This window comes from Alosa pseudoharengus, unplaced genomic scaffold (assembly GCF_046254945.1).
Source record: "Alosa pseudoharengus isolate Yale_2024_CS ecotype anadromous, Long Island Sound unplaced genomic scaffold, YU_APseudo_1.1 YU_APseudo_1.1_scf_15, whole genome shotgun sequence".
In the NCBI taxonomy this organism is placed as follows: Eukaryota; Metazoa; Chordata; class Actinopteri; order Clupeiformes; family Clupeidae; genus Alosa; species Alosa pseudoharengus.
The window spans coordinates 36,844,254-36,858,875 of NW_027468620.1; the positions used below are offsets into that span (position 1 = coordinate 36,844,254).

Here is a 14,622-nt window from a genome sequence, read left to right on the forward strand (position 1 = left end):
TCTCCATGCAAAACAGAGCTAAGGCTATTTGTGTAAACAGAGCTAAGACTAGCCTATTTGTGTACCATGCAAAACAGAGCTAAGGCTATTTGTGTACCATGCCATGCAAAACAGAGCTAAGGCTATTTGTGTACCATGCCATGCAAAACAGAGCTAAGGCTATTTGTCCACCATGCAAAACAGAGCTAAGGCTATTTGTGTACCATTTACTGTGACTTAACTTGGCATTAGTGTATCTTTGTGCAATGCCCCAGGATCTCTTAGTTTTTTCCTTGTGTCTCTTATTGTTGTTTTTCGGGCATGTCATGTTTCCCATTCTATCCTGTAATTACCTTGACCTTGAACTTGACCCTGCACTTCCTGGTTCACTAACGAGTGATGGAGACAGTTCCCAGATGCACACCTGTTTGCCCGTCACAGCTCGTCAGCCGTGGTGTTTAGGTTTGGCCACATTCCGCTGTCATGGCTGGAATATCTCAGCTGAGAATTTTAGCCAAGCTTGCGTGAGTTCCATGCCATGTTCCATGTGATGTTTTTCTCAGGAAATGATGTATCATAATAATAATTAGGCCTGGGTGAACCAGTAACCTCACTCTGGAGTATACCCCTCTGCTTGGACTGATCAGTGAGCAGCAAAACTTAAAGAAGCCCTATGCAGGTCTGGTTGTTCCTTCGCTGTTTCTGGGTTTTCGCCTGATTTGGGCTCGCATTATTCACGACATAGCTCCCCCTGCAGCTTCGGTAGCAAGTGACTGCTACGCTAAACCCCCAATAGCTAGCGAGCTAGCATCAATAAACCAGGCTAAACACATAGGGCTCACAATAAAACGGTCGAGCAAAAATCACATTACAAAAACGAAGTTCACCCAAAGGTAGGCTACTTACAATTTTAACAGCAACAAAGCCAAGTCGGAGTCCGTTTTGCAGTCTTCTTAGAAACTACAATCTGACTACATTTTCGAGTATTTCCGCCGAGTTACATCCGGATGTGTTCCGACCGTGACCAGAAAGTTGCATATTCGGTTTTTCCGCGGAGAAGCACTAGGGGGAGACGAAGCACCCACCAAACGACCCAAAAAGTGTTGTAGAACCATCAGAACGACTCTCAACCTGCATAATTAAGGTCATTTTTGCTAAAATTGTTGCATAGGGCCTCTTTAAAGAAAAAAATTGTTTACATTGAAGTTCGAAATAATATAGCCTATTGATTAGGCTATCAAGAATTGACAGAAGATATCAGTAAGCTTTTGTATTTCTCAAAATGTAGGCTACATTCCAAACTGTGTTGTCTCTATCTGGACACAGAGATGTGTTAAAAAGAACACACCTTGTGTTGTTCTCAACAAATTTGTTTTAAAATGTATATCAAATTCCACATGAAAGAGATTTATCTTAACAGATCTTATATGCTGGTCGTTTAGAAAATATAATTAGGTGGGACTAATGTAGACTCCCACAGCGCATAGAGGACATCTCTTTTTTAGGAATTTAGCCTAGAATGTATAAAATAGATGCTTTCCTCTCCACGGTCACCACTGGCGGCGCTGAGAGCCTTCTCAGTCCAGAGCCGTATATCAATATACGGCTCTGTCTCAGCTATAGTTCTATAGTTCTATATAGTCTATGGTCTCAGCCAAGTACGTGATCCATGAAAGGTTCGTTCGAATTCCAATCCACTAGGTGGCAGCAAGGTACCTGGAGTTGTATTCATCAACCATTGAAGAAGAAAGGAAAAATCCTGCTGTAAACGCTGGAATGCTGTGGCGAAATGCAATTGCGTTCATGTTTGACGAAATAGAGGTTTGGGGTATTTAAAACGCCAGCAGCAATGTGGAGGCAGAAATCTGTCTGATCTACGAACGAACGCTTTTCATGAGCTGGCGACAGCAGCGCGGAATTCCGTCCAGAAATAAGTGAAAGCTCTGCAGAATGAATGAGCCAGAGGGACTGCGTTTCAGGCGACTGAACCGACCCCAGATCATAACAGACTCCCAAGAACCTCGATACAAGGGCACAAGGTAGGCTTGGGGTGTAGCAGTGTGTTGTGGAAAACAGTAACAAGACGGCAGGTGTTTCAGGGATGACATGCGAAAGTGAAAGTCAAAGGGCTCGTTTTTTTTTTTTTTTTTTTTTTTTTTGCCTGCTTCATAATCCAGGTCTAACCTCTGTCGTGACATAACGCAACAGTGCTTTGTGTTTCAGATTAACGTTACATTACTTTTTGTTTTCGTGACATAACACAACAGTGGTTTGTGTTTGAGATTAACGTTACATTACTTTCTGTTTTCGTCCACAGCACCTACAGCGGGAAGGTTTTTCGAGTGACGTTGATCTCGGTGGGGGGCTTCCTTATCCTACCACTGCTTGTGATCATCCTAATTCTGGAGTCTCCGATCCACCCAGAGGTCTTCAGGTAGGCTACACGGTGACAGCATGTGTTAAAAGCAGATTGTTTTGGTTCTGCACTAGATCGGCCTCCGTTTGAGTAACCGATCACGCTGCTGTCAACAGAGGCGGCGTCCGCGCTGCATGTTTGTCATACACACCTGCGTCTCACACCATACCCACTCACACAGTCTCTCTCGCACGCACACATCATAGCCTAGCACGAATTTAGAGCACCGTGGAAAACTCGCAGCTGTCAACCTAGATGTGCGTTCAGATGTGGGATTCACAGACGGTTGCATCCAATTATAACAATGGAAACTGTTTCATATCACAGCAGACGGGGAAAATTTGAGAGATCATATAGGCCGCACAGTCAGGGCTTACAGTAGCCCACACATTCACACCACTGGCTTTAATCTTTTAAACGCTTTAATTTAGACTTTAACCTAATTTCAGTTTATTAAGTGTGGTCAATGCGTGCTTAGACCAGCTGTGTGTAGCCTTGTGTCCGAAAGCAACTCTGATCTTGCACCACATGTGAGTTGGCTGCCATCCAGGCTCAGCTACACTGGGTGTTGTGTTGTAGGCTCACACACTGCCCTGCTGCTTGTGTGCTATTGCATGACCTTGCTGAGAGTACCTGGTGCTCCTGAGACACAGGCAGCTCCATCTCCTGTCTGTCATGAGTACGTCTGGGTATGGACCCAGCACACAAAGAGCAGTCTGATCCAACTCAGCCCTGGGTCACATTCCTCTTCCTCTTCGCTTGCGTTTACATTTGTGTGTGTATCTGCTTCTGTAGGTCCCCGTCATGGTGTCATATCTGCTTCTGTAGGTCACTGTCATGGTGTCGTATGTGCTTCTGTAGGTCACTGTCATGGTGTCAGATCTGCTTCTGTAGGTCACGGTCATGGTGTCAGATTAAAACTGCGTGTAGGTCACTGTCATGGTGTCAGATCTGCTTCTGTAGGTCACTGTCATGGTGTCAGATTAAAACTGCGTGTCTGCTCGTAACAGGACCAGTGCATCTGGTTTGTGGGCCTCTCCCTCTCATTCTCTCTCTCTCCCTCTCATTCTCTCTCTCTCTCTCTCTCTCTCCCTCTCATTCTCTCTCTCTCCCTCTCATTCTCTCTCTCTCTCTCTCTCTCCCTCTCATTCTCTCTCTCTCCCTCTCATTCTCTCTCTCTCTCTCTCCCTCTCATTCTCTCTCTCTCTCTCTGTCTCTCTCTCAATTCAATTCAAGGTTGCTTTAGCATGACTGTAAGTAAGTACAGTGTTGCCAAAGCACAATTAAAACAGCATAACAATTAGAACATTGACAGCACTCTCTCTCTCACTCTCTCTGTCAGTCTTTCACTCCTGAGAAGTGAGTGCTGAATCAGAGGTCCACTCCACGTGGTCACAGTCTCTCTTGTGTCTGTTTATATCCATGATAAAGGGCAGCAGTGGGGAGTGTAGATCATTCTTCTTATCTCGTTTTTATCTCTTCCGTTCACTCTGTCTGTTTGACCTCACCCCCCCCTCTCTCTCTCTCTCACTCACTCACTCACCCTTTCCTTCTCTCACTCTCTCCCTCCACCTCTCTCTCTCCTCTCTCTCTCCTCTCTCTACCTCTCCCTCTCTCTCCCTCTCCACCTCTCTCTCCTCTCTCTACCTCTCCCTCTCTCTCCCTCTCCACCTCTCTCTACCTCTCCCTCTCTCTCTCCACCTCTCTCCCTCTCTCTCTCAATCTCTCTCTCTCTCTGCCAGTCTGAGTGAGCCTCCTATGCTGATTGGCTGTTATGAGCCCAACCTCAAGCTGCGAGAGGCCCAGCGTCTCTATCAGGACCAGCTGGTTGGACCCGAGTCCATCGCCAACATCGGAGGTCAGTGTGGGCTAAACACCAGCAGGGGGCGCAGACGTCACTGTGTGTGTGTGTGTGTGTGTGTGTGTGTGTGTGTGTGTGTGTGTGTGTGTGTGTGTGTGTGTGTGTGTGTGTGTGTGTGTGTGTGTGTGAGAGAATACAGTGAGAGATACAGATAGAAAGTAATTGTGTATGAGTGAGGAAATAAGAGAGAGAGAGACAGAGAGAGTGTGTGTGTGTGGTTGGTGTACGTGTGTGCGCACATCTGTGTGTGTGTAAGTGGGTGTGTGTACTGTGTGTGCGCACATCTGTGTGTGTGTATGTGGGTGTGTGTACTGTGTGTGAGAGGCTAGCAGTCTGTTTGTCTGCGTGTGGCTGACTGAATGTGCAGTGTTGTGTCACAGTGTCCAGTAGGAACTGTAGGCCAGCCAAACAGAAAAAAAGAAAAGATGTGTTGTGTCTGGGCTAGTCTGGACTAGACTGTGGGCCAAAGGTACTGAAAAAAACAGCACAGTTCCCAACCCTGCTCTTCACTGTGTGTGTGTGTGTGTGTGTGTGTGTGTGTGTGTGTGTGTGTGTGTGTGTGTGTGTGTGTGTGTGTGTGTGTGTGTGTGTGGGCAACCCTGCTCTTCACTGTGTGTGTGTGTGTGTGTGTGTGTGTGTGTGTGGGCAACCCTGCTCTTCACTGTGTGTGTGTGTGTGTGTGTGTGTGTGTGTGTGGGCAACCCTGCTCTTCACTGTGTGTGTGTGTGTGTGTGTGTGTGTGTGTGTGTGTGTGTGTGTGTGTGTGTGTGTGTGGGCAACCCTGCTCTTCACTGTGTGTGTGTGTGTGTGTGTGTGTGGGCAACCCTGCTCTTCACTGTGTGTGTGTGTGTGTGTGTGTGTGTGTGTGTGTGTGTGTGTGTGTGTGTGTGTGTGTGTGGGCAACCCTGCTCTTCACTGTGTGTGTGTGTGTGTGTGTGTGGGCAACCCTGCTCTTCACTGTGTGTGTGTGTGTGTGTGTGTGTGTGTGGGCAACCCTGCTCTTCACTGTGTGTGTGTGTGTGTGTGTGTGTGTGTGTGTGTGGGCAACCCTGCTCTTCACTGTGTGTGTGTGTGTGTGTGTGTGTGTGTGTGTGTGTGTGTGTGTGTGTGGGCAACCCTGCTCTTCATTGGATTGCTTCAGATTAGAGAGACAGTGATAAAAGTTCACACCAATGGAACAGAACATTATAAATGTTGTATTAATGTTTGTGGGTGCTTACTCCAAATAACACAATTATTGTATCCTGCAAGATTTCATAACCATTTTTTATGTTTTAATAACTTTGTTTTTATATTTGGTGCATTTTACTGCTAATATTATTATGTGCTTTGGTGTATTCCTTTATTAAAAAAAAAAACAACAACATTGAGCTTCACCCAGTTTTATTGTTTTGTGTAAATCAAATGTCCATAGAGTTTGCCAATGAGAGTAATATAGTGAAGTAATGAGAACAACTTAATATGCCTGCGAGGTTCCATAGTATGTCATGCGAGATTCGATAGTATGTCATGGTTATCAATGTGAACCACTTAGCTCTCTCTCTACCTCTCTCTCTCTCTCTCTCTCTACCTCTCTCTCCCTCTCTCTCTCTCTCTACCCCTCTCTCTCTCTTTCTCTCTCTCTACCCCTCTCTCTCTCTTTCTCCCTCTCTCTCTCTCTACCCCCTCTCTCTCTCTACCCCTCTCTCTCTCTTTCTCCCTCTCTCTCCCTCTCTCTCTCTCTCTCTCTCTCTCTCTCTCTACCCCCTCTCTCTCTCTCTCTCTCTCTCTCTGCAGATGTGCTGTACACAGGCACTGCTGATGGGAAGATCCTGAAGCTGGACGGCAGAAGTGTGAGTGTACTGGCCAGGCTGGGCCGGCCGCCCTGTGGTAAGACATTTAGTTTTAAACCATCCTGTGGTAAGACATTTAGTTTTAAACCGCCCTGTGTGTCATTTTGATTTCCTCAGCTGTCTGCACAGCTTGAGAAAGGCACATGTGGGGTATGAAAGGCTGCTTTGAGATGGAGTTGCACAACATAGATGGGGCTTGTTTTGGACACACACACACACACACACATACATACACACACCACACACACACGAGGGCAGAGATCACTAGTCTGAGGAGGATTTCATTAAGATCATTGACTCTCTCAAGAGGACAGATGTACTATCTTAATGACAGATGCCACTAGTCTGAGGAGGATTTCATGTAGATCACTCAGCAACAACAACAACACATTACATTTATATAGCGCTTTTCTGATCTACTATCTTAATGACAGATGCCACTGCCACAAATGTCAGAAATCCTTCTTCTCTCAGGTGAGATGAGGTTGACTCTGACAGTAGACTTGTTTTCTCACCTGTCCAAAACTCCTCAGGTTCCCATGATGATGAGCCGACCTGCGGACGACCTCTGGGCATTCGGGTGGGACCCAATGGCACGCTGTTCGTGGCTGACGCCTACCTGGGGCTGTTCGAGGTCAATCCCGTCACAGGTGAGTGGGGTCACATGTACAGTTATTCATTTAGTAGGAATGTCAATCAGTGTCAATCAGTGGGAAATGCCAATCAGTGTCAATCAGTGGGAAATGTCAATCAGTGTCAGTCTGTGGGAAATGTCAATCAGTGTCAGTCTGTGGGAAATGTCAATCCGTGTCAATCAGTGGGATATGTCAATCAGTGTCCGTCAGTGGGAAATGTCAATCAGTGCCAATCAGTGGGATATATCAATCAGTGTGAAATGTCAATCAGTGGTTCCCAAAGCCTTCGATGATGCTCTCAAATGCATTGTTTCGTTCTCAAGACTGTCGGTTACCAAGACAGTGTTAACAGTTGACAACTAATCGATTACTAATCTATAGTTATTAGTTACTGTTAACACTGTTGTGGAATGTACATCACGTGTCCTCCCTTCCTCTCCGCCCTCGTCCAGGTCACGTGACGACGCTGGTGCAGGCCAGTCAGATGGTTGCCGGGCAGCGTCTCTCCTTCATCAACGACCTGGATGTGACGCAGGATGGCAGGAAGGTGTACTTCACCGACTCCTCCAGCAGGTGGCAGCGCAAGGACTACCTGCAGCTCATCATGGAGGCCACTGCAGACGGACGGTGAGACCCAGCGCAGCGCAGGGAACAAGAGGACCGCTCACAGTGACCGAGATCTCAGAGCTCACAGTGACCGCTCACAGTGACCGAGATCTCAGAGCTACTATAGAGCTCACAGTGACCGCTCACAGTGACCGCTCACAGTGACCGAGATCTCAGAGCTACTATAGAGCTCACAGTGACCGCTCACAGTGACCGAGATCTCAGAGCTCACAGTGACCGCTCACGGTGACCGAGATCTCAGAGCTACTATAGAGCTCACAGTGACCGCTCACAGTGACCGAGATCTCAGTCTCAGGGCTACTGATAGAGCTCACAGTGACCCGAGATCTCAGTCTCAGGGCTACTATAGAGCTCACAGTGACCGAGATCTCAGAGCTACTATAGAGCTCACAGTGACTGCTCACAGTGACCGAGATCTCAGTCTCAGGGCTACTATAGAGCTCACAGTGACCGAGATCTCAGAGCTCACAGTGACCGCTCACAGTGACCGAGATCTCAGGGCTACTATAGAGCTCACAGTGACCGAGATCTCAGGGCTACTATAGAGCTCACAGTGACCGAGATCTCAGTCTCAGGGCTACTATAGAGCTCACAGTGACCGAGATCTCAGTCTCAGGGCTACTATAGAGCTCACAGTGACCGAGATCTCAGAGCTCACAGTGACCGCTCACAGTGACCGAGATCTCAGTCTCAGGGCTACTATAGAGCTCTCAGACACAGAGAGACTGTAGAGCTCACAGGCACAGAGTCACTGATAGAGCTGCTGCTCTGAAATTATTGGTCGGTATATTGTGCCATTTATAATATAGTAAGTCATGGAAATTCATATTTTTTGTTAGGGAAAGTCAGGGAAAAGTCATGGAAAAGTCAGGGAATTTTACATTTGACTTAGAGTGGGAACCCTGTAGCGCTCACTGACACTTTAGAGCTCACAGACACTTTAGAGCTCACAGACACAGTCACTGAAGAGCTTTGGTAGACAGCACTCGTTAGGCTACTGGTGTGCTTCTCAGTCGTGATCACAGGGCAGTCGAGTGTGCCAGCTGGAGCATGGATATATATATATATATATGTATAAGCTGGAGTACATCCATGTCATCATAACACTGTCCACTCTGGGACTCTTGTATGGGGGTAATAGTAGCTTCCTGTTTTATAATGGAAGCTATTAACGTTTATGATGCATCTCAGATGGGTGACATCTTTAACATTAAGCATTAGGGGCAGTCGTGGCCTACTGGTTAGCGCTTCGGACTTGTAACCGAAGGGTTGCCGGTTCGAACCCTGACCAGTACGATCGGCTGAAGTGCCCTTGAGCAAGGCACCTAAGCTCACTGTGTCGGGATTAGTGTGTGCTTCACCTCACTGTGTGTTCACTGTGTGCTGAGTGTGACCATCCCTCACGGGATCAAAAGAGTATATATACACTATACTATGCTACTATATCGGTTCCATATCCCACTCTGTTTCCTCTTGCCCACGACGGTCCTGCAGTGACCACAAGGCTACTTGCTGTCTGGAGGGCTAAACTATAGTAGTCTCAAGGCCACTTGCTGTCTGGAGGACTAAACTATAGTAGTCTCAAGGCCACTTGCTGTCTGGAGGACTAAACCAGTGTTTCCCAAAGTCTGGGTCGCGACCCACGCAGGAGAATTTATTTGGGTCGCCAGCCCAGCACAATTTATGTTGTGTTATAGGTCTAACTGATACCATTTGTCATTTGATACCAGGAAAGTTAAGTTTTCTATTAGGATGTAGTTTGTTAACTACCACAGTTACGGTTTTGTCATAAAAGCTCATGAAACTGGGGGACAAACGCATCGCAGAGGGGGAGCCAGAGCATGGATATCTACCTCTCAAAATGAAACCGTTCTGTGGGGCGCCTGCCATGACCTGTACCTCGCAGTTGCAAACTGCAAGGGACATGAATCCGCCTATTTGCACGAACATTAACAGATACCAGTTCCTCAACTTTAACGATTAAAATCTAGTGACCGTGCTGTCAACTAAAGCAGACATCCATAGACCGGATAAGGATATTCAATTTGCATGTAGATAGTTTCGATTGTAGATGCAATCTTTAAAGTTAATAGCAACCTCCTCACATTCTTATTTCTGATTTAAAATGCACAACAGTGCATTATATTAGGCTACAATTTATTTAAATTTTAAATAGACATTTTAAACACTATTTCTCTCGTTTTCTACCTCGCAAACAACAAAGTAAAGGCGCATTCTTCCGGCTATTGCCCAAAAGTCTCTTGTTCTGATATAGCGACTATATAACATAATAGGCCTACAACAATACAATATAACGACTTGAGTTATTTGCTGTTTACATCGGAATTGACGTCCACAGTGTTATGGACCCATTTGTCTGCAACGCAACGTAGCCTACAACATTTTTTTTAGAAATACAGAAACAGCTTTACTATGCTGACGAATGCGCAACATGCGAGAATTTCCCCAAACTCTCAGATGCGCATTAAAACGCATCTTTTCAGTAGTCATTTCCAACTTTTCACGCTGATGGTGCTCAAAATGCAACACTACCGTGTTCAAAGCAGGATCTATCTATTTAGATCCTATAGCAATGTATGGTTGGGGGAGGCATAGAAAAGTTGGAGAGCTGTGGCCTAAAACAATGTTGGTGGTTGCAGGGTAGATTTGAAGTGAAATGGGTCGCGATGGTCTGTCATTTTTAAAAAGTGGGTCGCCAGAAAAAAAGTTTGGGAAACACTGGACTAAACTATAGTAGTCTCAAGGCCACTTGCTGTCTGGAGGACTAAACTATAGTAGTCTCAAGGCCACTTGCTGTCTGGAGGACTAAACTATAGTAGTCTCAAGGCCACTTGCTGTCTAGAGCAGTGTTTTTCAACCTTTTTTGTGCCACGGCACACTTTTGACACTTTAAATGTCCCACGGCACACTAACATCCTGTGTGAAGAAAAAATAAACATACCATAGCCTAAAATTTCAAATAATACACAGATATGGCCTTATTATGGCTTCTATGCAAGACCTGCTCAATAAAACAAGCGCCCTCTGTTGGATATGTGATGATTCTGTAAATACTGGATATGGGCCCCCCGTTGTACAATGCCTGCCTACCACAAATAGTGCAATCAAACAATCAATGAGAGCATGTGGTTATAAATTCTTTGATGCAACAGTTGCTTTTCTGGACCAGTGAGTGACATTTGGGTAATTTTCTGCGGCACACCTGATGATCTCTCACGGCACACTAGTGTGCCCCGGCACAGTGGTTGAAAAACACTGGTCTAGAGGACTAAACTATAGTAGTCTCAAGGCCACTTGCTGTCTAGAGGACTAAACTATAGTAGTCTCAAGGCCACTTGCTGTCTGGAGGGCTAAACTATAGTAGTCTCAAGGCCACTTGCTGTCTGGAGGACTATACTATAGTAGTCTCAAGGCCACTTGCTGTCTGGAGGACTATACTATAGTAGTCTAAAGGCCACTTGCTGTCTGGAGGACTATACTATAGTCAGTGTTGTGCCTGAACGCGTTCATTGAACGAAAGTTCATGAACTCGTTCATATTTTGACCGAACTTGAACTGAACGTCCTGCATTACTGCCTGATGAACGTTACTGTGAACTCGTTCATTCTGGTGTCTGTGAACGGCACGCTCTTTCAGTTTAACTTCGTTCAATAGGGTGCCAGATTTCTACACAGCCTTTCACATGAAAACCCGGCTAAAACACACCGTAAAAAGGCCTTAATATGGCAGCATGCAGGTCACCATTTCTCAAACTATGGGCCGCGGTCTGCAACGTGGACAATGCTGGTCTGCAGAGTGAAATTATTCCCGGGGCATAGTCTGATAATTTGCTGCGCAATTGATCAAGGAACCGCGGACAGAAAAAGAAAACAAACGTTTCTGCAATTAGTAGGAAATACTTGTTAATTTGGTGTCATCAAACATAGAGGCATAGAATTAAGTCGTGGTATGAGCGTTTATTCAATGCATGCGTGTGCATGTTGGTAGCAAAGCTAAGCTCAACCTATTGGAAGGCTATTTAATTATGAAACGACATTTAATAGAACGACGTGGATTTACGCAACTTCCATAAAAACAGAGCACAGACTATATAAAACACTGTCTAGCATTAAGTATTAAAGTCAGCCAAAATGACCCCAAAGTATGCCTTGACTGGGCCTCAGGTCAAATTTGTTTGAGAAAGGCTGATGTAGACGACAAAGCAGCAAGGAGGCGTCGTATGATCATTTAAACAAGTTTTATGACAAGGTCGGTGAGGATGGGAAAAATCGTACATTTCTGTGCAAACTTTGCCCGCACTTCAGTCACATCCACAGCAAACCTGAAACGGCACATTGAACTGAAGCACCTGACTAGCCTTTCAAGGTATGTGCAAGCCAATACAAAATCAAAAGACTGTCAAGTCAGATCCTCAACCCAAATTAACTGCATTCTATATGGGCTGTGGCAATAATTTTGAAAAATAATAGCTCGCAGCAACATATGAAAAAAAAAAAAGAACTATGAACTAGTTCATTTTTGGAAAGTGTGAACTTAGTTCAAAATTTTGAATTATGAACTATGAACTGAACTAGTTCATTTTAAAATTTGTGAACTGAACTTTGAACTAGTTCACGTAGAAAGTGAACTTTCCCAACACTGACTATAGTAGTCTAAAGGCCACTTGCTGTCTGGAGGACTATACTATAGTAGTCTAAAGGCTATAAAAATGCAGGAAATGGACACTCACAGGGCACTCTGCACCGTGCCCTCTTCAGCAGTAGTAATATAAGCACTAATGTGCAGTGCGTTTAAGGACCCTAGAAAGCACTCGTGTACATGCCTGAGGAGAAAGTGCTCTTTCAAGGAGCTAGAGATGAGCCCAGGTGAACAGCAGGTCAGCAAGCCGCTCTAGCAGAGATGTGAACACAGAGATGTGAGAGGTGCGTTAACACAGGGATGTGAGAGGTGCGTTAACACAGGGATGTGAGAGGTGCATTAACACAGGGATGTGAGAGGTGCGTTAACACAGATGTGAACACAGAGATGTGAGAGGTGTGTTAACACAGATGTAACACAGAGATGTGAACACAGAGATGTGAGAGGTGCGTTAACACAGATGTAACACAGAGATGTGAGAGGTGTGTTAACACAGATGTAACACAGAGATGTGAACACAGAGATGTGAGAGGTGTGTTAACACAGATGTAACACACAGATGTAACACAGAGATGTGAGAGGTGCGTTAACACAGAGATGTGAGAGGTGTGTTAACACAGAGATGTGAGAGGTGTGTTAACACAGATGTAACACACAGATGTAACACAGAGATGTGAGAGGTGCGTTAACACAGGGATGTGAAAGGTGTGTTAACACAGAGATGTGAGAGGTGCGTTAACACAGAGATGTGAGAGGTGTGTTAACACAGGGATGTGAGAGGTGCGTTAACACAGGGATGTGAGAGGTGTGTTAACACAGGGATGTGAGAGGTGCGTTAACACAGGGATGTGAGAGGTGCGTTAACACAGAGATGTGAGAGGTGCGTTAACACAGGGATGTGAGAGGTGCGTTAACACAGATGTAACACACAGATGTAACACAGAGATGTGAGAGGTGCGTTAACACAGGGATGTGAAAGGTGTGTTAACACAGATGTGAGAGGTGTGTTAACACAGGGATGTGAGAGGTGAGAGGTGTGTTAACACAGGGATGTGAGAGGTGCATGATACACTGGAGTTCCCAGAGTAGTTTGTATTTATTGATCATTATTTCATATTTAGATAGAGAAACATACAAACAGTCATTCATTCATGTACATTTACTTGATACTAATTTGTATAAAGCATCTAATGTGCCTGTGTGTGATTGTCCATGTGTGTTTGTCCGTGTGTGTGTTTGTGTGTGTGTGTGTGTGTGTGTTTGTCTGTGTGTGTGTGTGTAGAGTTCTGGAGTACGACACGGTGACCAGGCAGGTGTCGGTGATGATGGAGGGTCTGCGTTTCCCCAACGGCATCCAGCTGCTTCCTGACGAGGAGTCTGTGCTCGTCACCGAGACAACCATGGCCAGGATCCGCAGGTCAGACTCAACCAGTCACCTTTAACCTTTGACCTCTGAACCCTGCACAGGCAGCCCAAGGCCCTAGAATAAATAGAGCCCCTCTGCTCTAGATCGTTCCAGGATCCACAGATCATGTTTGGCACAATGACCGTCACCCTTTCACCTCTTTGAATGGGTCATTTGAGTTGTCAGTGGCGCATTCTCAAAGCTGAACAGGCACCAGTCACTTTTGTGTCACCGTCTCTAAAAAACTTTCAAAACCTTCAAAAGTGTCAACTGTAAAAGCTGCCTCTCCTATATCGCGTGATGTGTAATGAACTCTAAAAGCTGCCGCCCCTATATCGCGTGATGTGTAAAAGTGTGAACTCTAAAAGCTGCCTCCCCTTTATCGCGTGATGTGCAAAAGTGTGAACTCTAAAATCTGCCTCCCCTATATCGCGTGATATGTGATGGTTTGTCCACAGACTGATCTGTTTATAATTGTCACAAGTCGACAAGTCTGCTGTGATGTGATAAAGGTTTTAGAAAACTCTAAGGTCGTTTCTTGAGCTTTAAATAGCTGCAGCGTTTTAGAGCCCCGTTTAGGAATGATGCAATTTTAATGTCAACTGCCTAATTCAACGTGACAAGTGTAGAAATGGCTTCCCACATCCACCCATTCTGCGTGTTTGAAATGTGTTATTTTGGTCAGCAGTAAACTGACAGCAGAGAAGAAAATGGGGACACACTTATGCGCGCACACACACACACACACACACACACACACACACACACACACACACACACACACACACACACACACACACACACACACACATACACACACACACACACACACAGACACACACACACACACACACACACACACACAGACAGAGTGAGTGAGTCTATGTATCCAGGATGAGTAAAAATATGAGCACATTCTAAAGGCTCATGTAGCACAAATGGAAGTGCATGCTGTTGTCATGGAGACCGCTTGGCACATCAGAGTCCCAGAGATAAATACTGTCCTTTCGGTTTCTACCGGCAACAGTTACTCGGAGACAGAGTATCCCCCTCCAGTGTTGCACTTGATCTTGAGAGGGTGTGTGTGTGTGTGTGGTGCCTCAGTGCCTTGGTTTATGGTCTCACTCTCTTTTTAACCAAGTATACATCGGGCTGTTTTTTATTTGGGCAATGTATTTCTACCCATCTATTCGACAGTACAGTATATG

The 14,622-nt window shown here is 45.5% G+C and overlaps 1 protein-coding gene across 1 annotated transcript in view; it reads left to right on the plus strand.

Annotated features, from left to right (window-relative positions):
* The first annotated feature begins 1,728 nt into the window (after positions 1 to 1,728).
* The window catches only part of apmap (adipocyte plasma membrane associated protein), a 15,057-nt gene continuing 2,163 nt past the window's right edge, over positions 1,729 to 14,622 (plus strand). The window contains exons 1-7 of the mRNA XM_076285173.1: positions 1,729 to 2,018; positions 2,297 to 2,413; positions 4,138 to 4,253; positions 6,033 to 6,125; positions 6,622 to 6,738; positions 7,176 to 7,350; positions 13,292 to 13,426. Of these exons, the coding sequence (XP_076141288.1) occupies positions 1,930 to 2,018; positions 2,297 to 2,413; positions 4,138 to 4,253; positions 6,033 to 6,125; positions 6,622 to 6,738; positions 7,176 to 7,350; positions 13,292 to 13,426 (842 nt within the window). The 5' untranslated portion in view covers positions 1,729 to 1,929. The remainder of the gene's footprint in view (positions 2,019 to 2,296; positions 2,414 to 4,137; positions 4,254 to 6,032; positions 6,126 to 6,621; positions 6,739 to 7,175; positions 7,351 to 13,291; positions 13,427 to 14,622) is intronic.